This window comes from Acomys minous (assembly GCF_964271855.1).
Source record: "Acomys minous genome assembly, chromosome: 3".
Classification (NCBI taxonomy): domain Eukaryota; kingdom Metazoa; phylum Chordata; class Mammalia; order Rodentia; family Muridae; genus Acomys; species Acomys minous.
In genome coordinates, this window is record NC_140485.1 from 91,429,152 (window position 1) to 91,455,432 (window position 26,281).

At 39.6% G+C, this 26,281-nt stretch overlaps 1 protein-coding gene across 4 annotated transcripts in view; it reads right to left on the reverse strand.

Annotated features, from left to right (window-relative positions):
* Nucleotides 1-370: 370 nt before the first annotated feature.
* HACE1 (HECT domain and ankyrin repeat containing E3 ubiquitin protein ligase 1) overlaps nucleotides 371-26,281 on the reverse strand; it is a 92,450-nt gene continuing 66,539 nt past the window's right edge. For 3 of the 4 annotated variants that reach the window (XM_084777087.1, XM_084777088.1, XM_084777090.1), the window contains 8 exons: nucleotides 23,314-23,463; nucleotides 22,582-22,778; nucleotides 15,843-15,974; nucleotides 9,106-9,204; nucleotides 8,757-8,827; nucleotides 6,573-6,746; nucleotides 2,654-2,767; nucleotides 371-1,191 (listed from right to left, as the gene is read on the reverse strand). In XM_084777087.1, coding sequence (XP_084633213.1) covers nucleotides 1,089-1,191; nucleotides 2,654-2,767; nucleotides 6,573-6,746; nucleotides 8,757-8,827; nucleotides 9,106-9,204; nucleotides 15,843-15,974; nucleotides 22,582-22,778; nucleotides 23,314-23,463 — 1,040 coding nt within the window. In that variant the 3' untranslated portion in view covers nucleotides 371-1,088. The remainder of the gene's footprint in view (nucleotides 1,192-2,653; nucleotides 2,768-6,572; nucleotides 6,747-8,756; nucleotides 8,828-9,105; nucleotides 9,205-15,842; nucleotides 15,975-22,581; nucleotides 22,779-23,313; nucleotides 23,464-26,281) is intronic. The other variant, XM_084777089.1, reaches the window with a different exon arrangement.

Sequence of the window (26,281 nt, forward strand, 5' to 3'; positions counted from 1 at the left end):
TCTCTCTCTCTCAAACATGACTGCGCAAATATACTGGCTGCTCATATGAGAAATGCTTCATGTGTCACTCTATCCAAGACGGCCCAGGTCTCTCCTTTGCCCCCAGTGGCAGAGTTGTAACATGAGAAGCACCTCCTGCAGCATGCTTGTCTGTGTGCTCCTCCTCCCCTTAGAGTCGAGCTGTAACTACTCCTGCTGTAACTGAGCAGCACCATTGTTCCAAAATGCTCATCCGATGCCTTTACCAGGCAGCTATCACTTAAAACATAGCATTCTAATCATATAGGCAAATTTTTAAAATATGTATTTAATTTATAACCTGAAGATTATATTACTTCTTCAAGTGGGTCATAAACCTTAGGCCACATAATGAAAAGTATGATAAATATATTTTTATTTTATTTTCATTACAAATTAAGGCATAAGAAAAAACAGAGACCACACAGTATAATACATGACGCTGAGCACAGAAAGATGCAAATAATTCCTATAGTATAAGCTTTAATATATAAATTAGATGTCATTTTATCCATTGTCACTCCTGTCTAAACTTTACATCATATATCAAAATACTAAAAAGCTAAACAACAAAAATAAAACCCATTGCAATATAGGTATAACATGGGAAAATACAGATTTGTGGCTTTACACAATCTAAATTAATCCACTCTATACAATTTTCCAAAATATAAATGGTAGTTTACATGCAATAGAACATACCAGCTGGATGTCCTCATATAATATACAGAAAATACCCTTTAAGCTAGACAGGTTCACAGCAGAGATGGAATGTAGAAAAAGGTTTGCCTTAACACTGTTTTGGATAAGATTAAAAAACAAAACAAAACAAAAGACAGTTTCTACTTCCAATTAGCAAAGTCTACTATGATTTTGTATTTTCTAATTGTATCACAGAGAAAAACAAAACATGGAAAATAAATGTAAATAGAAAACCTGATTCTTTATGAATTTTAAGCAGGAGCCCTGCCTGTGGGCGGCACTAAGGCTGCTTTTCCGCTGACAGCTCCCTGGATTACTTCTGTCACTCTGGATTGTGCCTCAGTGTTAGACGAGTTTCCCAGATTTCATTACGCCATTGTGTAGCCATAGCTGCCACAATGCAGTGCCACCAGGAGTCTGTCCTTGAGTATTTCTTTACTTGGATATTCAGGTAACTTGAGCATGTTGATGCTTTAAAAAAAAAAAAAAAGACCACTATTAAACAAAGAATCTCTGAAATTTCTTGTTTTATCTAGCAGTAAAAACACTGCTCATAATTAACATAAAACCACTTTCTCAAATTTGCATTGAAATTGGAAAAGCCTGAAGTGGTATTTAAAAAGGAAGGAAAAAGAACTGCGGCAGAGCAGTCCCTTTCAGAATGCAAATGAGCGGGTGAAAGTAAATGTTCCTATTAAAAGCAAGTAACAGGGAGACACACAAGAAAGTGACCATGAAACTGAATGTAGACACTACGGCACTTTACCTTAGTGATGTTCAATTAGGTTTCAGGTAATTTGTGCCCCATCCCAGAATTTCTCTACTAGAAAAGGACTAAATTAGCTAACCACTGATTCATTTTAGTTCCAAAATTGGAGAGTTGGAGAGATAATGGATGAAGTTGTCCTTTCATTACAAAAATACAGCTTGACCACACCTAGCAGCCAGCCCGGGTTCCTGTGGTTCAGCCCCCAGTGATGGCGCCAGGCCCTCCTCTCACACCATCTCCTTTCCCTTAGGCCGCACTGAGACCATAGGCCTTCTTCCTACAGGAACCACAGCCAATACAAGTGGCACAGACCTAGGTACAGACCTCACGCCTCATCAAAGAAGCTGCTTTTTACGGAAAGTCAGCAGTCAAAATGCAGAGAACAACAGACTGAGGGACGTCCAGACCCAAGTGATACATCTACTACATAACTCCTGCACCAAAGACTCAGGGAACATCAAGAAAGAGAGCTTGGGAAGATTGTAAGACACAAAGGACCAGGAAGCCTGCTGTGAGGTTGTGATATCTACCTACGACAGGGAAGCACCCGCTCATAATAAAATCCCAGCAACATGGCTTCCTACACAAGACCTGAACAACTCTAACAACAGTTGTTGTCCCAAAGTAGAGGGGGGAAGTCTCACAGGGCCCCACCCCTAGATGAGGAGCTAAAAGCAACAACTACTAAGAGAGGGAGAAAGAGAGGGAGAATTAAGTCTTCTCTAGGGATGAGATCCCTGACTAATGTTCCAATACCAACAGTCAACCCTACAAGCATACATAAAACCAATACTGAACAGACCCAGTAGGTGGTATTCTTGTATTTATTTATTTTTATGTGTACGTAACATTAAAGGAGGATCCATGAATTTGGGGGAAGATAGAATAATGAGAGAGACAAGATGGTAGAGAGAGGGGAAACTATGTATTTTACATTTTACTGAAGTAATAAAAATATTTTCTCAAGGGTAATGACAGATACCATAACAAAGCAATGGAATGTAACTGCTGAAGGCTTTGGTTATTTCTTTTTCCCTGTTATAGTAAGATATACATAAATTTAACATCTTAAAGATCAAAAAGGAAATGTTAGCAATTACCTTTGGTTATTTAAAATTAATAAAAATATTCCATAATTCATTTAAATGAGTCAGTTTAACTTACCATGTGCTGGAAGTTGGTAAAAGATTTGGCGTATATGGTACAGCAGCAATTGTAAAGTTTTGCAGACCACTTCCACCCATAATGTTGGCAAACCCACCATGCGGGACCCTGGAACTGAGAGTTTCTATCGTCAAGTGTGACCAGGAAAGAAAATCAGCTGACAGAATCATTTTCAGTTCTAAGTCAGGGTAAGAATATATTCAACTCTAAAACAATGACAGATTGACAGTTCTTAGTCTGAAAACTCCCAACACATTCTTGTCTGTTGCTTCACGGTTAGTTAGCAAGCTTCCAAGAAGAACTCTCTTTGCTTCCCTCAGCTAAGCTCTACGTTGCCTGGCCATATGATGTGTTTGTGTCAGTGTGCTGGTTAGTTCTGTGTCATTCTGGAAGAAGGAATCTCAACTGAGAAACTGTTCCCATCATACTGGCCTGTAGGCAAGCCTGTGGTACACTTTCTTGACTGATGATTAACGTGGGAGGCCCCAGTGCACCGTGGGCAATAAATGCCACCCTGGCTGGTGGCACTGGGTGCTGTAAGAAAGCAAGCAGTGCTCCTCTATGGCCTCTGAGTCAGCTCTTGTCTCCAGGTTCTTGCTCTGACTTTTTCGCTGACAGACTCTAATATGGAAGTGTAAGCAAAATAAACCTTTTCCTCTCCAAGTTGCTTAAGGTCATGGGGATTTATCACAGCTATAAAAATCCCAGGACAAAGGTTTGCTTTTGTGTGCCTCCCTATTAAACTAGGACTTTCAAACATGTCCTATTTTATATTCGTATCACTAGAATTTGTATCCTTGGGATGAGCCAAACTGCCTAGCAACTCAAAACTGAAAAAGTAGATGTTGTCTGAATGAAGAATGTCCTCCGTAAACGTGTGTGTGGTTGAATACTTGGTCCCTAGCTCATGTTATTGTTTGTGAGACTTGTGGAACCTCTAGGACAATGGTTCTCAACCTGTGAGTCATGACCCTTTGGGGGAGGGGGGTATCAACAACCCTTTCAGAAGTCCACTGGAAACACAGATATTTCCTTTACGATTCACAACAGTAGCAAAATTAGTTACAAAGTAACAATGAAAATAATGTTATGGTTGGAGTCACCACAAGATGCAGAACTGTATTAAAGGGCCACAGCATTAGAAAGTTTGAGAAACTCTGCTTCAGGAAATAGAGCCTTGCTGAGGAAAGTACGTCAGTGAGAGTCAGTCTTGAAGTTTTATAGCCCAGCCTTACTTCCTGGTCCTGTCCCAGTAACATCCCTGTTTGCTGTCATGCACACTGTCCCCACATGATGGGCTATATCCCTCCTGGAACTGTAAGACAAAATAAATCCTTTCGCCTTACATATCATAATACAATGATTTCCTTCTTTGTGAAAAATACCTAAGCACAAAGCATTTTCCCTCTACTTTGTTTTGCACAGTGAAACAACAACCACAAAAATACTTACATTTCTTTTCCCAGATACGGAGAATAACAAACATATAGTGTGTGTGTGTGTGTGTGTGTGTGTGTGTGTGCGCGCGCGCCCATGCTCATCTTGTACATGTATGTGTAGAGGCGACTTCAGGGATCTCTTCTATTGCTCACCACCTTATTCTTTGAGACAGTATCTTTCACTGCATCTGAGGAGCATCACTTCCTCTGCACTGGCTGCTTCTGCCCACTGGTACTACGGTTATGGGCACAAGCGAACACACCTAGCTTTTGCACAGGTTCTGGGCATCTGAACTCAAGGCTCTTGTACTTGTCTATCAAATAGTTTCTACAAACCATCTTTCCTGCCCTCAAATATTATTTTTAACTGTTGCATAAAAAATTAAGACCACAAGAAGGCTAAAATTTAATGCATTAATGCATCACTAAAAATTTTAATCCTGGGTACAGAGCTATAAAACATATAATTACAACTTTTCAAGTTCTATGCATTTTAAATTAATAGTTTAAATTAGTCTGTATGTGTATCATGATTAAACAAATTAATCCTAGAGGGAAAATATACTGCTGTGAGCTGGGGATGTAGCCCAATGGAAATCACTTCCTTAGTACACACAAGACTGGGAGTTTGAGCCCTAGCACCACGAAAAAACTAAAATTACAATGACATGCTACAGTGTCTCTAGAATAAATTAGAATATTGACATACAACATATAAATACTAAATGTGTGCTTTTCACATCTTTTAATTGCTATCAAACAAAGTAACTGGGCTTCATCATAGCACTTTCATACGTATTTCATTTATTTTGTTCTTATTAAGCCTTCCCACAGTTCTTTGTCCTGTACAGTTGTCCTGTTCCCTTCTCCTTACTGCCCTCCCCCCATTTCTCTAGTGATATGAGGGTGCCCAGTTCCATTGTACCTTGTCAGGCCATGTATCCCTGGGAGGCCTGCCTTTTTTTTTTTTTTAAAGGAAATGAAGGAGGAGTTTATATGGGGAAGAGGGGAGGTGGGAGAGGGACTAGGAGGAGTAAAGGGAGAGAAAACTGCAGTTGGGATATGAAAGAAGAATACAAATTAAAAATAATAATAATAAAAAGGAAAAGACTCCCTGTCTTTGGCTATAGTGGCCATGCCAGACTGGGGATGGAGTGGTAATCTTCACACTCCTTCCTGTCCTCCATTTCCAGTTCCCCAGTCTCACCCCAGCCCTGCAGCAGGCCACTCTAGGGCTATCCTCCTTTTATGTCTCCACTCCTGAGAACTCAGGTGAGCCTGTGGCACACCCAGGTTTCCTCCTTCCTGTAGACATTCTCAGCACCCCCCTTCTAATCCACCCCCATAGCTAGAAACATATCCTAGCAGGGCTCCTCAGTGGCAACCCCAGCCTAGTTCTCAAAGGGATTCCCCCAAGGCAACACACTGCCCTACAATCCAGAGAGGCCCACCAGAGCAAGGAGTAACATCACCAACAAAGAGAAGACCAAACAGCAACACCCAGAGTTACAGTCATCACACACCCAGATGCCTACACACCAACATGGAACCACAGTAACAGGCAGACCAGTGTGTCTCTACCAGAACCCAGCAAACCTACTACATCTGAACCCCAGAAATACAATATAGAGGAAGCACAACACAAGTGCTGGGGTCACAGGTATGCGCCACCCTGCCCAGCATGCTTTTTCTTTGGTACTTTGTTTCTTTGTTTTGTCCCATTTGTTTTCTTCGTTTTGTTTTGTTTTGGTGTGTGTGTGTGTGTGTGTGTGTGTGTGTGTGTGTGTGTGTTTAATCTTATTTTCTTTCCTTCTCTTTTTTTAGATGCCTCTTTTGTTTTCTAATGAAAAAATAAAAGGCATGGATTTGAGTAGATGGGTAGGATCTGGGAAGAGTTGGGGAAGGAACTCTTTAAAAAAAAAAAAGATAGAATAAAGCGTGGGCTTCAGGATGTGGTTTATTCATAAAGCACTTGGCCTACCACATGAGGGCCTGGGTTCAGTCTCCAGTCATATTGAGAACAAAATTCTGAATCTTGCTAATAAATCACAAGTGTATGAGCATTCTTCTTTGGGTAATAAAATACCCTTTTTTAAAAAAGGGCAGGGATAGATATATTTGTGAAATTAAAAAAAAAAAACAACTCATTAGTCTACGTATTTTTACTTTTACCTTTAAAATTAACAAAGTGACTAGGAATAAAAAGCTGAACTTTCCATTTAAAGACACAAAATTCAGAGTATGACCTTACCATGGTGTTTCAGTATCTACCTAAACAATCTAATCCTTCATGTAAGGAAAATGTGAAAGACAAGTTAAACAAGCTGAAGAAGCAGCTCAGGGTAGGACTTCCTGTCTAGCACACAGGACTGAGTCCTGAATCAGTTCTAAGCATAAATGAATAAATAAGCACACTTGTGCTGACTGAATTTTGTTTTGTTTTGTTTTTTTCCAATCAATTTGATACAAGGCTGGGTTACCTGGAAGAGGGACCGTCAATCGAGGAATGCCTCCTTTCAATTGGCCTGTACGCAAGTCTATGGGACATTTTCTTGAGCACAGCCCACCATGTGGGTTGTACAGGCAAACAGAGAACAAACCAGGAACAGCACTCATTGCTGCTGGCCTCTGCTTCAGTTCCTGCCTTGGCTACCCTGATGACAGACAGCAACCAGTCAGCCAGGTGAAGCTTCATCCCCAAAGTGCTTATGGTTGTTGTGTTTATCAAAACAACAAAAAGCAAACTAATACAACATTCATAATATTTTTAAATAAACAGAAAAAATGGGAAGTAAATACATTAAATTGTATATAATAGCTACTGCTGGTGGAATAGTGGAATAATATTCCTCTTCCTAACTTTTGAGGGAAAACACTACATTCATAATGAAAAATTGAACTACACTTTCATAAACAGAAAGAAATAAAATTTCATTATAAAAATTTTCTGATATGTTTCATAAATATAAAAAAGGCTTAAGTCAACTAGTTTACTAGCATCTTTCGTATTTAATGTCATATAATTTGTATTGTCAAATAAATATAGCTAAATATATCACAAAAATATACACTATAAATCTTTAACATATTAAAGATCAATAAGAACTGGAGAAAATGCTACATGTGTGTGCACGCACATGCAGGCAGTTGCATTTATGTTATCTCGACACAAGCTAAAGTCATCTGAGCGTAGGGAACCTCAACTAAGAAAGTATCTATATATACAAAATATCTATATAGGTGTGGGCTGTAGGGGACCCTTTTTTTTTTTTTTTTTTTTTTTTTTTTCTGCTGTTGCTGGCTTTTCGAGACAGGGTTTCTCTGTGTAGCCCTGGCTGTCCTACACTCGCTTTGTAGAGTCTCTAACTCACAGAGAACTGCCTGCCTCTGCCTCCCGAGTGCTGAGATTAAAGACGTGTGCCACCACGTCCATCTGGCTGGGGAAATTTTCTTAATTAGTGATTAAAGGGGGAGAGGCCAGCACATTGTGGGTAAGGCCACCCCTGGGCTGATGGCCCTGGGTTCTGTAAGAAAGCATGCCGAGGAAGCCATGAGGAGCAAGCCAGTAAGCAGCACCCTCCATGGCCTCTGCTCAGGTTCCTGCCGTTTGAGTTCCTGTCCTGACTTCCTTCAACGATGAACAGTGATATGGACGTGTAAGCTAAATAAACCCTTTCCTTCCAACTTGCTTTTGGTCATAATATTTTGTCACAGCAATAGAAACCCAAAGTAAGAGAAGCTGGTAGCAGCAGAGTAAGGTACTGCCGTGACAGACCCGACCATGTTTAGCAGAGGATTGTGGGAGGACTTTGGAGTTTTGGGCTAGGAAAAACCATTGAATGTTGGGAGCTCGGTTAAATGTTTTGTGGAAGTGTGGAAGATAAGAATGTTGAGAACAGTACAGAAGATGGGGGCCTGGCTTGTGAAGTTTAAAGACTATCAGGGCCATTTGGTATTATGAATTAAGATTATTTATTATTTTTAATTCAAAGATTCAGCTGGGGCTGAGGAATCAGCCATGATTAACAAAACAAGACACCAGTGCCACTGAAATGAAACCTCTGTGTTACCTGGACAACTGATGCTGGTTAGCTGGAACTAAAAAATTAGTGATGAGTAAGAGACCAGCATCAAGGAGAACTTATGGGGAGTGTTTCCTTGGGGTCAGCACGCAGAAGCTGTGTTCCAGAGGCAGCAGAGGTTCTACAATGTGGACGTGTAAGCCAAATAAACCCTTTGCTCCCAAACTTGCTTTTTGGTCATTATATTTTATCACAGCAATAGAAACTCAACCCAAATTAAGACTCTATCAGAGAGAAAGATTGTGTGTGTGTGTGAGTGTGTGTGTGTGTGTGTGTGCGCGCGCGCGCGCACGCGTGTGTGTTTGCACCCATCCACACAAACCAAGTAGGTACCTTTACTGTTAAACCAAACAAAAAACATAAAAGATACAAAAAAAATTGTGAAGTATATTAAAGATTTAGCACTACTATAAATGTTTTCTATCTTCAATATCTCAATTTGTTTAATACCTAAGATATGAACAGAGAGGTAAGACACAGAATGGTTTTTATTTTTGTTGCTTTTCTCTTTGATTACTCTCTTGGTCGTTAGGAACGAAATAAAATGAATTCTTTCAATGTTGTTATAAAAGCACTTCTTACCTGCCAGTAACAAACTGCAAGAGAAGAACTCTCTCTTCTTGAGTAATGTCTTCCACAACTTCCCAGAACCACTATCAAGAATGACAACAATTTAGCTCCCATTTCAGAGCAAATGTAGACTTATAAGAACCAGGGACCATGCAATATTCATAAAGCACATTTTATTCTCTGAAACTCATTTATCAAAGATGATTTCACACAAGGCTTTCATATGCAATATCCCCCAAAGAAGAATTTATGCAAAATCTTTACTTTGTTAGTGGATGTAGATTTCCATCCAATAGAGCTAAAAAGCTTACAAAATTAAATGGCAAACCTAACTTCATTCTAAGGTCCAGAGAGACTTTACCTGAATAACTGCATCTTCTCTTTCATAGCCACTTGTGTATTCTGTATTTTTTATCCAATCATTCACATCAATTTCTGGCATGCCAGAAAGCAGTAGCTCCTTTGGGGAAGAAGAAAAAAATTTCATTAATCTTCCTTGGGAAAAAAAAAGCCATTACATTTAAATAGTAAATTTGCCTTAATTAGAAACTAATCTCATATAAACCTGGCTTACTTCTGTGACAGTTTCTACATGTCACCAATAATAAGCACTACATAAGGAAAACCCCTCAATGCTCGTATTTCAATGGGACATGACAGGATGGATTCACTCTGATACAATCTAAAACATAAAAAGGGCAGAAGCTTATATATTTATAGTAAACATTTGCAGCAAAAACTTCTATGTACACAATTTTGTAAGTATTTTCTCTGGCTCACTTTATTTTTATTTTAGTATTCTTTACAAATATGTTAAATCCCATTAGGTCACATTCTTAATAACAAAAGCCTGAATATTAAACAAGTGGAAAGCTCATCAAGAAATAATCATATTTTCATTATTTTAAAAAAGGATTTAGCCTCTTATTAACTCCATTTTGGAGTTATTCAAATTTTTTTGAAGTCTATTTTCTCCAAGGTAATAAAAAATTTTGTATTTTCTCATGGCTTTGCTTGCAGTGTTAAGAGTGGATGCTAGGAACCTTGTATACACCAGACATGGATCCTAGGGGTCATGCATACACCAGGCGTGGATCCTAGGGGTCATGCATACACCAGACATGGATCCTAGGGGTCATGTATACACCAGACATGGATCCTAGGGGTCATGCATACACCAGACATGGATCCTAGGGGTCATGCATACACCAGACATGGATCCTAGGGGTCATGCATACACCAGACATGGATCCTAGGGGTCATGCATACACCAGACATGGATCCTAGGGGTCATGCATACACCAGGCATAGATCCTAGGGGTCATGCATACACCAGGCATGGATCCTAGGGGTCATGCATACACCAGGCATGGATCCTAGGGGTCATGCATACACCAGGCATGGATCCTAGGGGTCATGCATACACCAGGCATGGATCCTAGGGGTCATGTATACACCAGGCATGGATCCTAGGGGTCATGCATACACCAGGCATGGATCCTAGGGGTCATGCATACACCAGGCATGGATCCTAGGGGTCATGCATACACCAGACATGGCTCCTAGAGGTCATGCATACACCAGGCATGGATCCTAGGGGTCATGCATACAGCAGGCATGGATCCTAGGGGTCATGCATACACCAGACATGGCTCCTAGGGGTCATGCATACACCAGACATGGCTCCTAGGGGTCATGCATACACCAGACATGGCTCCTAGGGGTCATGCATACAGCAGGCATGGATCCTAGGGGTCATGCATACACCAGGCATGGATCCTAGGGGTCATGTATACACCAGGCATGGATCCTAGGGGTCATGCATACACCAGGCATGGATCCTAGGGGTCATGCATACACCAGGCATGGATCCTAGGGGTCATGCATACACCAGGCATGGATCCTAGGGGTCATGCATACACCAGGCATGGATCCTAGGGGTCATGCATACACCAGGCATGGATCCTAGGGGTCATGCATACACCAGGCATGGATCCTAGGGGTCATGCATACACCAGGCATGGATCCTAGGGGTCATGCATACACCAGGCATGGATCCTAGGGGTCATGCATACACCAGGTATGGATCCTAGGGGTCATGCATACACCAGGCATGGATCCTAGGGGTCTTGTACCCGCCTGGGAGCAAAAAAACCACTGGGCAATGTCCTCAGTTATCCTAAATGTCTGACTGGCTTCTTTCCCAAAGCATCTAACACAGGAATCTAGTATGTTTGATTATATACCTAAAAGTTAAATCAAAATAGACATCCACAGGTTTTCTAAGGGGAATAAGAACAGAAAGCAAATCTTCACCTCTGAATCAGCCCACACTTCACAGATGGAAACCATATAGTGAGGTGAGGGAACAAATGATGTGTTTCTCTTAACAGGGACAGAGAACATACTTCCGAGCCGTGACTTACAGCAACTATTATACTATGTACCTAGCCAGGGCAGCAGATGCTCTAGCAAAATTAATACAAGGCAATGCCTGAGAACTCTTGAGGAATTTTTAAATCTATTCAGGAGGTCAGTAGGAGTCTCTCTTTTCCACATGAAATTGGATTTTCTTCATATGCTTCAACCAAATAACTAGGTACAGCTGATTATACACGCAAGCAAACTTAGCCAGGCATCACAAATTTGCAAAAATGGGGTCAGTCTTCTCACTACTTTTGTTCTGTTCCTAGAATAATTTTCATTTCCAAATGTCATTTATGCTAACATAATTAATAAAGCACGTCTCACCTTAATTTAATTTCAAGTACAGCAAATATCCATTTTATAATAATGGATGAGCCACATGAACAGGCTCTTCTCTAAGAGATCATCCCAGACTGTAAGACTCAGAACTGTTAGTGCCTATGTCACAGTACTCCTTGCCAGGCTCACGAGTGGCTCTTACTTAGGTCCTCTCTGCAGACCGGCTCTCTTGCTTACTAACTGCGGGTAAGAGTTTGGCCACTGAGATGCACAGGTAGGCCCACAGGTAAGGAGGCTTCTCTGCTCCCTTCTGGCTTCAGCGCTGTCATTGTATAGCGACCCAGTCTCTTAAACCGCAAACTAGTAGCACAGAGCCTCTTCCCGCAATTCACTCTCACACAGGGCCCTTCACTACAATTCTTCTACCTGTCTCTTTCGATTGTAGCTGCCACAAAGGCTTCCTCCTTTTGCCAGATCCTCTTCATCCCTCATAAACACTGCTAGAATAGCCCCTCTGTGAAGACTTCTTTACTTGAACCCCTGAGACAACTCTGCTCCCTGGCAGGAGGCTGACACAGATCCGCCAAAGAGCACGGGAATAAATTTTACATGTTTCTTACAACTCACGAGTCTAATCTTCTTCTTTTCAGACTAAAGATAAGCTTTTAATATTAGACTGAAGATAAGCTTTTAATATTATTATTCTCTCATAATTAGTAATTATGAATAAAATTATTTCAACTGCACTCTCAAAAAAAATTTAACTATTTTATGATTATCACATTTGTTATAAGGAGAAAAAAAAATTTTTTTTGAGACAGTCTCATTCTGTGGACCACAGGCCTGGACCTCACAAAAACATGCTTACCTCTGGCAGCATGTGCCACCAAACCTGTTCTGGGGTGCTTCTTTTTGTTTTATACACTTAAGAAACACTGATTACTTTCTTGTCAGATCATGGGCCAAGAAGGGAGATATGTAGGAGATTACTGAATGTTTGTGAGAAAACTCCAAGAAACCAAGACAAGAGCCTCGAGACCTCAGTTTCTTAAAAAATTGTTGTTCTTGCAATGTGCTTCCGTGTTCCTCCCAGGCGGAGCATGGAGGAGTAAGTTCACTTCACAGTACTCATTACAACTGGTGACTGTTATCTGCTTATCTGCCTCTATGGGAAACGCCTTTTTCCCAAGAGGCTTGTCTGCCACGTGTGGCTTACTCTTCTGATTGAACATTTATTCGTGTCTTAACCCTCACAGTATAACTTGTCTGGTGCTCTGAATAAAGTTAACTATTGCATGAGACTTCAGTCCACCTTGTTTATGGGCTCCAAGCTCCCAGGTCCCAGCACCTCCAGAGCAGTGATACTTAGTGATTTTTTTTAAATGCCTTATAACAACTGAGAAAATTCTTAAGATGACAATTAGCAAAAGGGAAATTCACAACAAAACATACATATAGCAAAACTTGTTAAGTTCCAATTAATTATTTCTTGAGGGTTTTTTTTTGGGGGGGGGGGAGGGTAAGGACAGGTCTTACTATGTAGCCCTGTCTGGCCTTGAATTCACAGAGATGCCCCTGCCTCTGCCTTCTGGGTGCTGGAATTAAAAGGCATGCACGGCCACACCTAGATAATAATTTATTCCCAATACAATAAAAGAACTAAAACTTTTAAAGATATAACGAAGTATCAGGCCCTGAGGCCCATACCTGTAATCTCAGCTCTTGGGAGGTGGAGACAGGATGATTTACAAGTTCAAAGTCACCTTCAGCTAAAGAGCAAGTTTGAGGCTCGCTTGCACTACATGGAGCCCTGACTCCAAACACAAATAAAAGCTACAAATGTGTTTGTATACTTACAGATGCACATACAAAACAATTGATAAAACTAAATCTAGTCTACATGGTATAAAGGCCATACTAATGGAACATACATCACAGAAGTTAGATTGCCTAGAATACATATGACGTAGTATTTTGATACTCAGGAATTATAGATGCTGCACAACGTGAAATGAAAACCACTCAGGCATTTGGCATGAGCCTCCTACATGGATCATGTTCCGAATGTCTTAGGGACAAGCTGTGCCATTATTTCTCAATCTGACATTCATCTCTTTACTTAGCTCTCCACCCACAGTGACAGGTGCTACTGAGTGCTTTCTCCTCTCTAGAACTTTAGAAGCACACCTGAATCCTTAAGTAAGTAAACAAAATTGTAAAAAAGTTTCCTTTTTTGGTGCAGAATGGCTTTGTTCTATAACTCCATGTACAAAGGAAGGTGAAAGGCTGGCCCACAGCTGTCCTGAAGGGTGGACGGATTCATGGAGGCAAGCCCACTTCTTCCTAGTAATGTATCTACAGTTAACAGACGACAGTGGATGGAAGACATTTTCTTCAGGGTGTAGCTTACTTATACAGTGTCTAGTGCCTGCAAATAGCCTTAATAAAATGCAATGGGTCACAACAAAAAAGGAGGAGGGGGGGACTAGTTGGGGAAAGAAAGGGGGTAACAGGGTGTACCAGGGGAAAAAGGGTAATGGGGAGGAATGTGATCAAAATATACAATGTACATGTATAAAATTAAATGAACCTATTATTATGTACAACTACATGCTGATGAAGTATTTTTATATATAAATAGTTAAAACTAAGCTAAGACTTTAGCACTCAGGAGGGTAATTATGCTTCATGGGGACAGTGACTAGACAGGGACAGAAGAAGGACATTTAGTAGGGTTTTTAGTACTTAATCTGGCTGCTGGCTTGACAGGTTTGCTAATTCACTAACTATATAATATAATTAAATTAGATGCTTTCATGTATCTATAAATATCAGGAAACCACCAGGCAAAATTGTGTCAATTATTTCTGCTGCTGCACTTTATTTTGTGCATATACACACACAAAATCTAGCATTTTCACTTGAATGTCACAAAGCTAATTTAATTGAAGTGTAATACATCAAAATTCAGATTCCAGTCATGTCTAAAAACAATTCTTAACTATTCCCGTTTTTAAATGCTGATAACTACATAAAAACTAAAATGAAGAGTCTTGAAAGATGGCTCAGTGATTAAGAGCACTGTCTGTTCTTTCAAAGGACCAGGTTCAATTCCCAGCACATACATGACAGCTCACACCTGTCTGTAACTCCAGTTCCAGGGGACCTGACATAAAAATTAAATAAAATTTTTTAAAAAAACTAAAAAGAAAAAGAAAAAATCTATGCCAATAATCTTACAACTAAAATAAGACAAAAATGTAAAAACTTAACATTTAATAAAACTGAGTTACAGGGGACTTCAAAATTGATTAGCAAATGTTATTACTATACTAAGATACATTACATTTTTCCATTACATAGAGTTGTTTCTAATAGACAGACAGAAAGAAACAAACAAACAAACAAACAAATAAACAAACAAACTTGGTTTGGCTTTAAAATGCCTCCCACAGACTCTCTGTGTTTGCATACAGTTTGGGGAGTTTAAACCCTTTAGAAAGTAGGATCCAGCTGGAGAAAGTAGGCAGCTGGGGGCAAGCTTTAGCATAAGGCCCCTACTTTAAGCTCACTCTGTCGCTAGTTTTTCCTTCCTGGTCTGCCAAGGAGTGAGCAAGCATCCTCAACATTCCCACTACCACAGCCAGGCACAGCTCCTGCTCCATGCCTTGCCCAGCAGAGTGAAGACAGGAGCCTTCACACCAGGAGCCAATCACACCCTTCCCCCTTGAGCTCCTCTCTGTCATGTACTTGTCACCATAATGAAAGCAACTAAGACAGTGGTACACACTCTTTAAAATATTGTGTCTTATTAAGGTGTTAGACACAAAGAGTTTGAAAATGATTCACTAATAACAACAAAAAGGAAACAGACATAAATAATATAAAATATAATTCTATTAAATCTCAGTAAAATGCAGACAAATTGAAGAACAAAATAAAACATCCATTGGGGACTTGAACGAAGATAGTAGACTACATAAAAGACGGAAATAGAGAATTATAAAATTATATATGGTGCACACATCTTCTACGTCAAAAACATTAAAAACTTATTTCATTTTTCTCTATCATACCTCACCACATTTCACATTAAGGAACTGTTAATATGGTTATTTGACTTAAGAGAAATAAAACGACATATGTTTACAAATTTCTAAGTATAAATTCCAAACATTAATGCCTCATTAACTATATCCCATTCAGTATACCCAAAATTACTTCTGCTTTTAATTTTTTATGATTTGGGGAATGAAATACAGGACCTTCCTTGTACTAAATATTAGACAAGTGTCTACCACTAAGCTACATCCTCAACCCTCAAAGTATTTCTGAATTACAAGAAATGCAGTTGTGCTCTGGTGTAACAAGAAAGAGCATGTTCTTCCTTACCAATTCATACTCATCAAACAGCTGTATGAGGGAAGGTGGGATGAACATATGAAAACCCTGCAAAAAAGCATTGATCTGAGGCTGAATGGCTCTTGTCATTCGAAGTTCAGTGACGAGCTGGACATACTCCGCCTATAAAAAAGAAAGTTTTGTGATGATTATGTTTTAAACTTCATACAGTTAAACCAGTACCAATGCATCTGTTTCTCACGTAAGAGACAGAGGTTTAGAACTAACCTGGTACCAAAATTCAGCCATCAGGGCCAAACCTTAGCAACCACTGCCATGACTTCTTGCACGTCATGCACTGGGCATGATGAGGGCTTTCCGTCTGCTCTGCTCAGTGTCCACTCTAGCACACACCCGCATTACTGCATATGCAGCCCTGTTCCTGCCTGCATCTCTGAGCTCTGCTTCTCCACACCACAGGCACGGTGGACTAAAGGTCTTAGAATACACACATTAAAGTCATATCACTCTCCTCCTCACTAACTTGTGCAAGTAAAATCCAAATGTACTTTCTAGTCCTTAAGGCCCTAACTAATCTGATCTATACCTTGGTGCTAACAGCATCCCCTTCCATTCTCGGCCGTTCTTGGCCTTATGGCTGTTCCCCAAACACAAGCCTGCTTAGGCCTCAATGTCTTTAAACTTCCAGTTCTTTCTGACCAAAATACCTCGTGTAATATCGCTGAAGGCGAAGGCTCTCTTTACCACAGATATTCTCAAATGCAAAAATAAAAAATAAAAATAATAATATGAGCTCAAAGAGACTGTGGCAGCATGCACAGGGCCTGCACGGTCTGCACCAGGTGCTCTGGTTATACACTAAGCATTCCGTTTAGTGGTTTTATGGGACTCCTGCATGTGTGAGTGAGTGGGACTCTGATTCTTGTGCCTTCTCTTGGAGCTCTTTTCCTTCTGTTAGTTTGCCTTGTCCAAATTCTTTGTTTTGTTTCATCTCACTATATTTTATTATGCTATGTGTTGTTGAGAGAGAGAAAGGAGTGGATCAAGAAGGGAGGGGACGTGGGGAGGGAATGGGAGGGATAACTATGATCAGGATGTAGGATATAAAAAAGAATATTTTTAATAAAAAAGAAAAATATGCTTAAGGTGCTATATATGATCCTATTTTCCCTAAACAAGAATTACTTTCTTGTTAAGGTTTTGATGTTATAATCTTCAAAGTATTACATGTAACTATTGTTTGAGACCCTATCAATTATTAAGCATTCAGACCACAGAAGTGATGGCTCAGTGGGTAAGAGTGCTTGCTGTGCAAACACAAAGACGTGATGCCAGCACTCAGGTTAAAAGTTGGGCCTGGCCTCACACAGGCCTATAATCCCAGTACTGCGACAGAAGGATCACTAGGGTTCGCTCCTGTTTCTATAAGAGACCCTTCCTCAGGGGACTCAAGTTTCCATCCACCCATATATATGTACATACACAACACCCATACATACATACACATATACATAATAAAAAATCTTAAATGTGAGGCATGAAAATATTGTGCATTGTTCAATTTAACTCCACCTACTTTTGCTGTAGTCCACATCAGAATCGTACTTATTCCAACCACCCCACATTCTGTTCTTACATTCTTGTAACTATACTATCCTATCCTCACACTTTCTTCTGTTCCTTCTAATATGATTTTCTACATTTATTTTAGTATCCAGACCACAATAACCAGATGCTGATTTGTGAGTATCAGCTCCTTCCCAGTTTTCACACTAGAGTCAAATGAATTTTAGTATCAATTATTTTTCAGTAGAGTAATAAAATTCTAGCATTACGAACTCTGACTTGCACTAATTTCTGTGCAAGTGTCTACATTGACAGAAAGACTCTAAACTGTTTCTGAATGTTTCCTTATCTCTTTATAGAAAATACATCTCTAACAGAATAACAGAAATCAACATTACTTGACAACTATTGCTTCACACGCAACTCCTACTGCACGCTAACATTCCAGCTGGAACTCATGAGCCTCTTACCTTCACCTTGTGAGTGCTAGTGTCAACTGTAAGGCAAATAAATGGCTACTGTAAGACGTGCGACATCTTAGAGATTTTACATATTAGCAGTGTTACATCACACACCTGTACTGCTAGCCTTACAAAGAAACTGAGGCAGGAAAACTGTCACAGTTTGAGACCAACCTGGTCCCCACAGTGAGTTCAAACCTTATAATACACCTATTTGAATGAGAACTGCAGCTGTTCTATTTAGGAAGAATTAGGAGGTATGGCCTTGCTGGAGGAAGTATGACACTGGGGATAGGCCTTGAGGTTTCCAAAGTCCAAGATATTCCCAGTACAAAGATACATACACACATACAGAGACACATACAGACACACAAAGACACAGACCCACACGCATGCACACACACGCGCACGCGCGCGCACACACACACTGTGTATCGGGATGCAAGATCTTAGTTATTACTCCAGTACCATGCCTCCTGCCTCATGCCATGCTCCCTGCAACAATGACCATGGACTCTAACCCTTGGAAATAGAACGTAAGCCACCAATTAAATGCTTTCTTTTACAAACTGCCTTGGTCATGAAACCTCTTCACAGCAACAGAAAAGAAACTAAGACACTATCTCAAAAAAGAAAGATGATGATGATGATGATGACTATTATTATTATTAATTATTTTAGTTTTTTGAGATAAGGCTTCTCTGTGTAGCCCTGGCTGACCTGGACTCGCTTTGTAGGCCAGGTTGGCCTCGAACTCACAGTGATCCACTTGCCTTTGCCTCCCTGAGCGCTGGGATTAAGGCATGTACTGCTACATCTCGGTAAAGAGAGATTTATTAACACAATGATTGATCTATGTCATTAACAGCCACTACAATCCCAATCATTACAAAAATCTGCAATCAAGCAAGTAACTAGCTAAATAGTCTTGAGATTATTACCATAGTATTCCAACCTTAGATGAGATTCACAATGAATGCCCCCTCAAAATGAACATATTATCACATATATCAAGTTTATATGTCACATCATATATCACTTATATTTTGTATCACTTTCCTTCGCTCTAGCTTTCTTTCAATAAAAGACATAAACACAAAACAGCCAATAAAATAAATATCATAAAAATTTAAGCAAAGCTCATATAAGAGTGCAAGCAGCTGCTGGGAGATGCACATAAACACAGAGCTAAAGAGCACAGAGGTGCATGAAAAGATCTTTCCACTTCGTCACGTTACATGTATCTGAGAGGAGTGGTGGATCTACTCACCAGACAGAGCACTCACATTGAAGAACTACGCTAATGTTTGCAGTTTTTTGTTGAAACATAATCTCTTGCTTAACAAAATTTTATGATTTTAGTACTCGTAATTGAGTGTAGGTCTTCAATGTAAACTAAAACAGTAAATGTAGTGCAGGGTGGACATCCTACAACTGAGAGGGCTCAAAGGGTAAAGGCACTTGTAGCACACGCCTGGCAAAGCTGGGACCCAACAAAGGTGGAAGGAGACAATCAACTCCACACATGAACCAGGGCAGGTGCACATTCCTACATACACATAGCATACACAATTATAATAAATTTATTTTATAATTCATTGAGCTCATATATATTTAAAAATATAAGCAGTTTCCTATTTTCTTCTTTCTTCCTTTCTTACTATTTCAATCTAGAGTTTAACAGAACTTGACTCATCATGTTTTTAAAAATCAAGTAAGTACTCCTTCAGTATCAACTACTGCTGGAGGCCACTGACTTGAACTTAGGAGGGCTGGGCTTTGGTGCCATTTTGCTATTCATTCTTTTTTTCCCTCCCCAGGAAACCAAATCTTCAATATATAGAAAAATCAGTGCCACCTGGGACCAGAGTCATGGAAGGTCAGCCAGCGTTATGATGAGGGGCTGGAAAGCACCTGCTCCCAAGGTAAGGTGGAGCTGGAGATGCTGCTGAGGGGCTGCCCCCACCCCACGCTGTCAGGGCCCAAGGCTGCAGCACACAGAGGCACATCATCATCATGACTGCATTGCCCTTTCCAGTTCTGATGTGTGGAGGGGTAGAACAATAGCCCTAGGTTCTACACAGCTATGTCCACAGTAACAAAACGAAATGAAACCAAGTTAAAAAAAATTCAGTTTGTTCACAGACACAAAACGGTGCAACTCTTTGTGCACTATGTCCTTCCCTTGAGATGCTGTGGCACAGCCATAGGCCATAGCCATACTGGCCATAGGGTCTCCATGCAGGTGGCTGACACTGAAGGGAACATCAGCTCCTGGGGCTGGGCATCCTCCTAGTTGGCTTGACCACCACCACTTGTATCATCAAAGAGTGAAGGGGGATCTGGAGTTGCCTGCATCCTGGGCCTGTAATTGTGGGCTCCATATCCCGAATGATAAGGCACGGCTGCGGCATTCATTCTACCCAAGGGCTGGCCATCCTGAGTCGTGGGTGTGACCACTGCTGAAACAGCTGCTTCTCTTGCCCGGCGCTGATAAAAGTTACCCAATAGCCCCACATGTCCCAGGGCTGGCCAATCACAGCCACCTTGTACATGACATCGCACTCTGCTCACCATTCGCTCTCGGTTGTATTTCCTATAACTGAACTTTATCTTTTGTGTAATACATAAAGTTTAAAGTTTTTAATTCATAATTATGTGAAACTAAGAACATATTTTATGGATTGTTACCAAAAAACATTTTTGCATTGTTTTTCACTTAACAAAAATGTTAATAACACTTCTCTATCATTTTCCTAATTCAATAGAATAGAATACTGAAGTCAGTAAGTTTTAAAGTGTGACCACGATTGGCAAATAAAAAGCTCAATGCAAGGAATGAGATATTTTCCCTTAAGTTATGGTCAAACATGCTCTTGAGACCTGTTTTCAGTACAAGCTGTTGCACTTGCTCTTGATTTGATGTAAGCCTCTGCTGCTGAAGATGCCATAATACTGATCACAGCACATGGAAAATTCAAGCTGGTACTGACTAGGAAGCCTCCTCCTTCCTGGCTAGCTTTCACAGAACTGAAAGGTACTAAGTAGAAGGTGCTCCTGGGGGAGTAAGAGTCATTAACAGCCTTTCTTAGCTGTGAGCTACACTACGGACCAGCATGGCAAGAGCTGCTCACAGACACAACACTAGCACAGAGGTCACGGGGGTAACCGACGGGGGTAAATCTGGCAAAAAGCCCACGGTTGGAGAGCTCACAGGCCCCACGAATGACCCTACTACTAGCACTTTGCTAAATGGACAGAGTACCAAACTGCCCTCTAACTTGTATCACTCTCTACCCATAGCTTAGTGCAGTTCTTATACATCATCAGAAGTTTCTTCTTCAGTAGCTGGTGGTTAACACAGGAATTCACAACTGGTCAAAGTGCTCAATAAGTATGAGTGAAGTGCTCAGCCATAAATGGGGCATTTACACCACACCCCTCCCTAAGGAACAGGGATCACCAGGAGGCATAAAGATCATAAGAGCCAGAGGCCAGGTATAAGCAAAAGGAACCGGTTTCCTCTGGACATGACAAAACAGCTATATTCATGAATTCACAGCAGTTGTGTCTGCCTGTAGAAGGCCTATCCAAGACAAGGCAGTCAATGTTCTAGTACAGATGGGAAGGGGTTAATGAGTCATCACCCTAACTCAGGAACTATTGCAGGTTGACAGCTTATGGAGTTTGGGAGTAAGGGGGGAACAATCAGTTTCTTTAAGGGTATGGCTCCTGATAGGTGGGCCACACACTCCACTGATGGCCTCACACCATGAAGGAAAGGAATAAATAGATGGCAAAAATTTATCTTAGTGGGTTATTAAAAAGAAAGACACAAAACTGATGGAGGGAAGGGAGGTAGATGAGGATTTGGGAGGTACAGAGTGGGAAGATATGGTCAAATACACTGCATGAATCTTAAAATGTGTGACTTCTTAAAAATGTGACCATGTCTTTGAGCACTTAATATTCAACATTTTACTTAATATACACTCCATAAAATTTTAATAGATATATACAGCAATATAAAATTGTATTATATTAAATGTCATTGGTTTACAAGTCAACTTTAAAACAAGTATCATGTATATATGACCTATAATAATAAAAACAAGTTATATATGTATAATATATGTAATTATGTATATAAATTTTATATATATATACACATACATACATACATACATACATACATACATACATACTGGATTTACTGGAACATAAAAGCATGTATAAAATTTAAAACTCTTTAAGCCTGGCACAGATCAGATGGTTCAGGGAGCAAACTGTTTGCTCTCTAAGCTGAAGAACCTGAGCTCCAATCCTGGAGACGCCAGCCTCTGCGGATACACATGGGGACTCCTAGGATTGTTGGCCAGGCAGTGTGGTGACAATGGTGAGCTTCAGGTTCTGTGAGAGAAACTGTCTCAAAAAATAGGGCAGGACAAACAAAAACAGTACTGAACCACTATTCAGACACACACAGGCAGCTCTTGCTCTCTGAAGATCTCCCCTGTGCCGCTGCAGCCTGTCCTTAGTTGTCTGCAAATATGTGAGTAAATGCACATCCACAGAGCTTACACCCACTTCACACATGAATGCGTCACTCACTTTCTCACTGAAGTACTTCTAACTACTAGCAAACAACAAAGCAAGCTTTCCTACCAGTGCTGGAATAAATAGAGAAACTGGCAACCAGAGCCATTAGAAAGAATGACTAGGGCAAAAATCTGAATACTCACTTTGTTATTTTGTGTCACAAGAATACTTCCACCCCCAGGCTTCAAAGGCACCTCTTCCATTGCTCCAAACACATCAGTCTCAACAGAAAAAGTCAGTTCTAGACCCAGGTCACTAATATCATTATCTAAAATCCACTGCAAATTTTTGGCATATTCTGGATCAATAGATGCTACATCTTGGTAATTTACAGGAATACCTAAAAAATTGCAAAAACAGCAGTTACAATGTACACGCTTCTAACTTTCCTTTACCTATTTAATGGTATAATGCTGCCCTCTACAGATACTCTGCAAAACCACAAAATATAATCGAATTTGCAGCATGTTTTAAATGGATGCTAATTTCTAAGTTTAGAAGTCCATTAAATTAAGCTACTATTCCTTCTACATCTTTACAATGCTGTCTTTCTTTGAAAACAGCTATTTAGGAAGCTGTTATAAGCTCCAGAATTGCCAATTACTTTAGGTATACGCATGCAAAAATGGATGCTTTGTATAAACACATACACACTAAAATGGAAGTGGGAAAAATCTAAAGGTGCTTTTTTAAAATGTCAGGCATTTTTCTCTCCCTCTAGCCACGCCCGCCCCCCACACCTTAGAAACACAGATGGTCATGAATCAGAATAGTAATTATCTGAACAAAAATGGCACTGCTTATCTAATCAGTTCTCCCTAGAAGCTGCAAGAAAAGCAGTGCAAATGTCTTCAAAAGTGATAGCAAACTCATACCGAGGATGTGCTTGTAGAAGGAGCGTGTGAAGTAAATATTGACCAACTGTCTGTGGTTCAAAGCTAATCCCAAGATCTGTCCAGCAAACCGGAAATAGTTCAAGTGATCAGGATTGACATAGGAATTGCTATTGGGCTGAAAAGTTGTTCCTATTGAAATAAATACGAAACAGTAAGATCTATATGCAGAAGAGAAAACATTCCAGTGTAGGTAAATTTATTCACAGCATGGTTACAGTTACATTATGCATTTCTTTGTGGAATATGTAAACAAACAGACAGTAGAATTCTAAGTATAAAAGATAACCATCAATTCACACTTTTCAGGATAACCTGTGTAGCAAGAAAGTTATAAAATACTTTCTGACACCAAAGAGACCCTGGTAAATACACTAAAAAATACACACATATACATGCATTTTTCTAGGTTCTGTAGTCATAACTATTCAGCTATAAACTTTGAGAAAACATGATTTCATTCATTTATACATGGCCAGTACTTAATAGATTTTGAATATTAAGATAAACAATACTATGAAAATAGCCATTCTTAGTAACAGATCTAACCACTGAATGTAATGTATTAATGCCAAGTAATGATCAGAAAATCTGTTAAGCCGAAAACTCATCTACTCCTTCAAAAGACAAATAAACCAGTTTAAACAAGTACTAATGAAGTGAAGGAAAAAATAACAACTGTATGATTGCTGCTGAAAACTAGGTAACAGTACGATTCCATTTTTATGAACTATCTGGAATAGACAAATTTAGAGTCACAACAAATTATTGTTGGTTGAGACTAGAGGAACCTGAATGAAAGGTACAGAGTTTCCACTTGGGCTGGTGGGAGAGTTTTAGAATTAGAAGTGGTGATGACTGTTTAACATAGTAAATGGCCTATTTTCAAATGGCTTCAATAGTGAATTTTTTATTTTATAGGAAAAAAAGGAAAGGAAGGAAAGAAGGAAGGGAGGAAGGAAAAAAAGAAGGAAGGAGGACTTCCAAGAAAAATAGCAAATTAGCAAAATCAAAAGCCACATCTTGACTTTAACTGTCTTTTCTTTTCTGACCATTAATGTGAAATACAAATTCATCCATTCATCTAGTTAAATATATAGTAAGTTCATCTTTACACTACTGTTCTATACAACAAGACTAAAACAAATTAATAAAAATTGAATTTATAAAATACCACCAAAGAAAAGTGGGCAGTTATTATAAAATGAAATGTCTAGTCACCTTGAATACTTACGATTAATTTTTTACATTTATTTATTTATACAGTGCTCTACCTGCACATATGCCTGCACACCAGAAGAGGGCATTATATCTCATTATAGATGGTGTGAGCTACCATGTGGTTGCTGGGAATTGAACTCAGGACCTCTGGAAGAGAAGCCAATGCTCTTAACCTCTGAGGCATCTCTCCAGCCCCCTTACTTATTTTGAAAACAATTCACTTGGTGTTTTCATAGGTCCTTGATTAGCCAGTGCCACACCAGATTAAGCTGCTGTGGTCTGTTTACTTAGGTGTGAAGTAACAAATTTGAAAACATGTGGTTGAAGGATTTAAATATGCAGGTGAAACATATCATCTCTCTGGACTGACTCACAACAATTTCCTGTTGCAAGGCAAGAGACACTGACAGCCAAAGAAGACTTCACAGACACCTAAGTTCAGAACGGATTCTGAGACTAGGCTATCTTTACCTATTTAGGTAATAACGCTTTGGACTATAGATGAACCAGTGAAGATTTTGGTGATTCTACTTTCCTCCCCTAGTTCTGCATACTCCTTCACTATCTAATACGTTTCTGAGAAAGCTGGTTCCTTAAATAAATAAATAAATAAATAAGCAAGCAAAAATCTCCAGAAAAGGAATTTCTACTTTAAAACTACTAAAACGATAAATATTTAAGTTTAATATTAAGTTTGAATATATCCGTGATCCTGATAGCATTAAAAACTGCTTAACTGGGCCTGGAGAGACGCTCTGCGGTAAGGAGCACTTCCTGCTCCTCAGGAGGATCAGAGCTCAGCTTCCAGCTCTCCTCTAGTAGCTCACAGCCCTGACTCTGCTGCAGGGAGCTCTGACCGCCACCATCATCTCCATTTCATGAACACACACACATACACACACACACACACACCCCTAAAAATACTTTCTAGAAACCTAAAGAAATTTAAAAACTGAGAATTTTGACAAATAAATAGGGTTTATTGGAATATTGAACATTGAAATAGTGAACATTTTTCAAGAGGAAAATTTACTGCATAAGAAAATATTTTGAAAATAAAAGTAAGAACACCTAATATTTACTTCACACTTTCCATGTGCCAGAGACTGAGTTGTGCTTTCTCATGCATCAACTAACTAAATTCTTATTCTAAAACACAGATTATCATCATTATTAAACGAGGGATCTGAGGCTCAGAAAGGTTAAGTTCCTGGCCCAATATATTCACAGACAGAACAGTAGCAGAGCCAGGATTCACAACTACCACCACTGCGGAAGCCAAATGCTTAACCACTAACTACACTGTCCTGACTTTAATTTAGTAAGAAGTAATTTCACAATACTACAAATATTAGGTCTATCTAAACATTCCCCACGTCAAGAATTCTTAAATCCTAAATATAATTCCTTCATGACAACCAAACCTAATAACGGGCCATTTCACCTGGATTTTACATTACTAACACTATGTTGTCACCCAAGACTCAGATGAATGACAAAAAGAACAAATCAAAACCTTAGTGTCTGTGAGTCCACCTCTGCTCTTACTCGCATCATTGAGGAAGAACATCTAATGACTCTACATGCAACTAAACTGACTCAGAGTAAGAAACTAAAAGAATAGAAATAAGACTACAATATGCTGAGTCTAGCTTTAAAAAATAGGCCTATGTAATTAAACTTGGTGTTTCATTAAACTTGTCATAAAAATCACCTCACAGCAAACAAC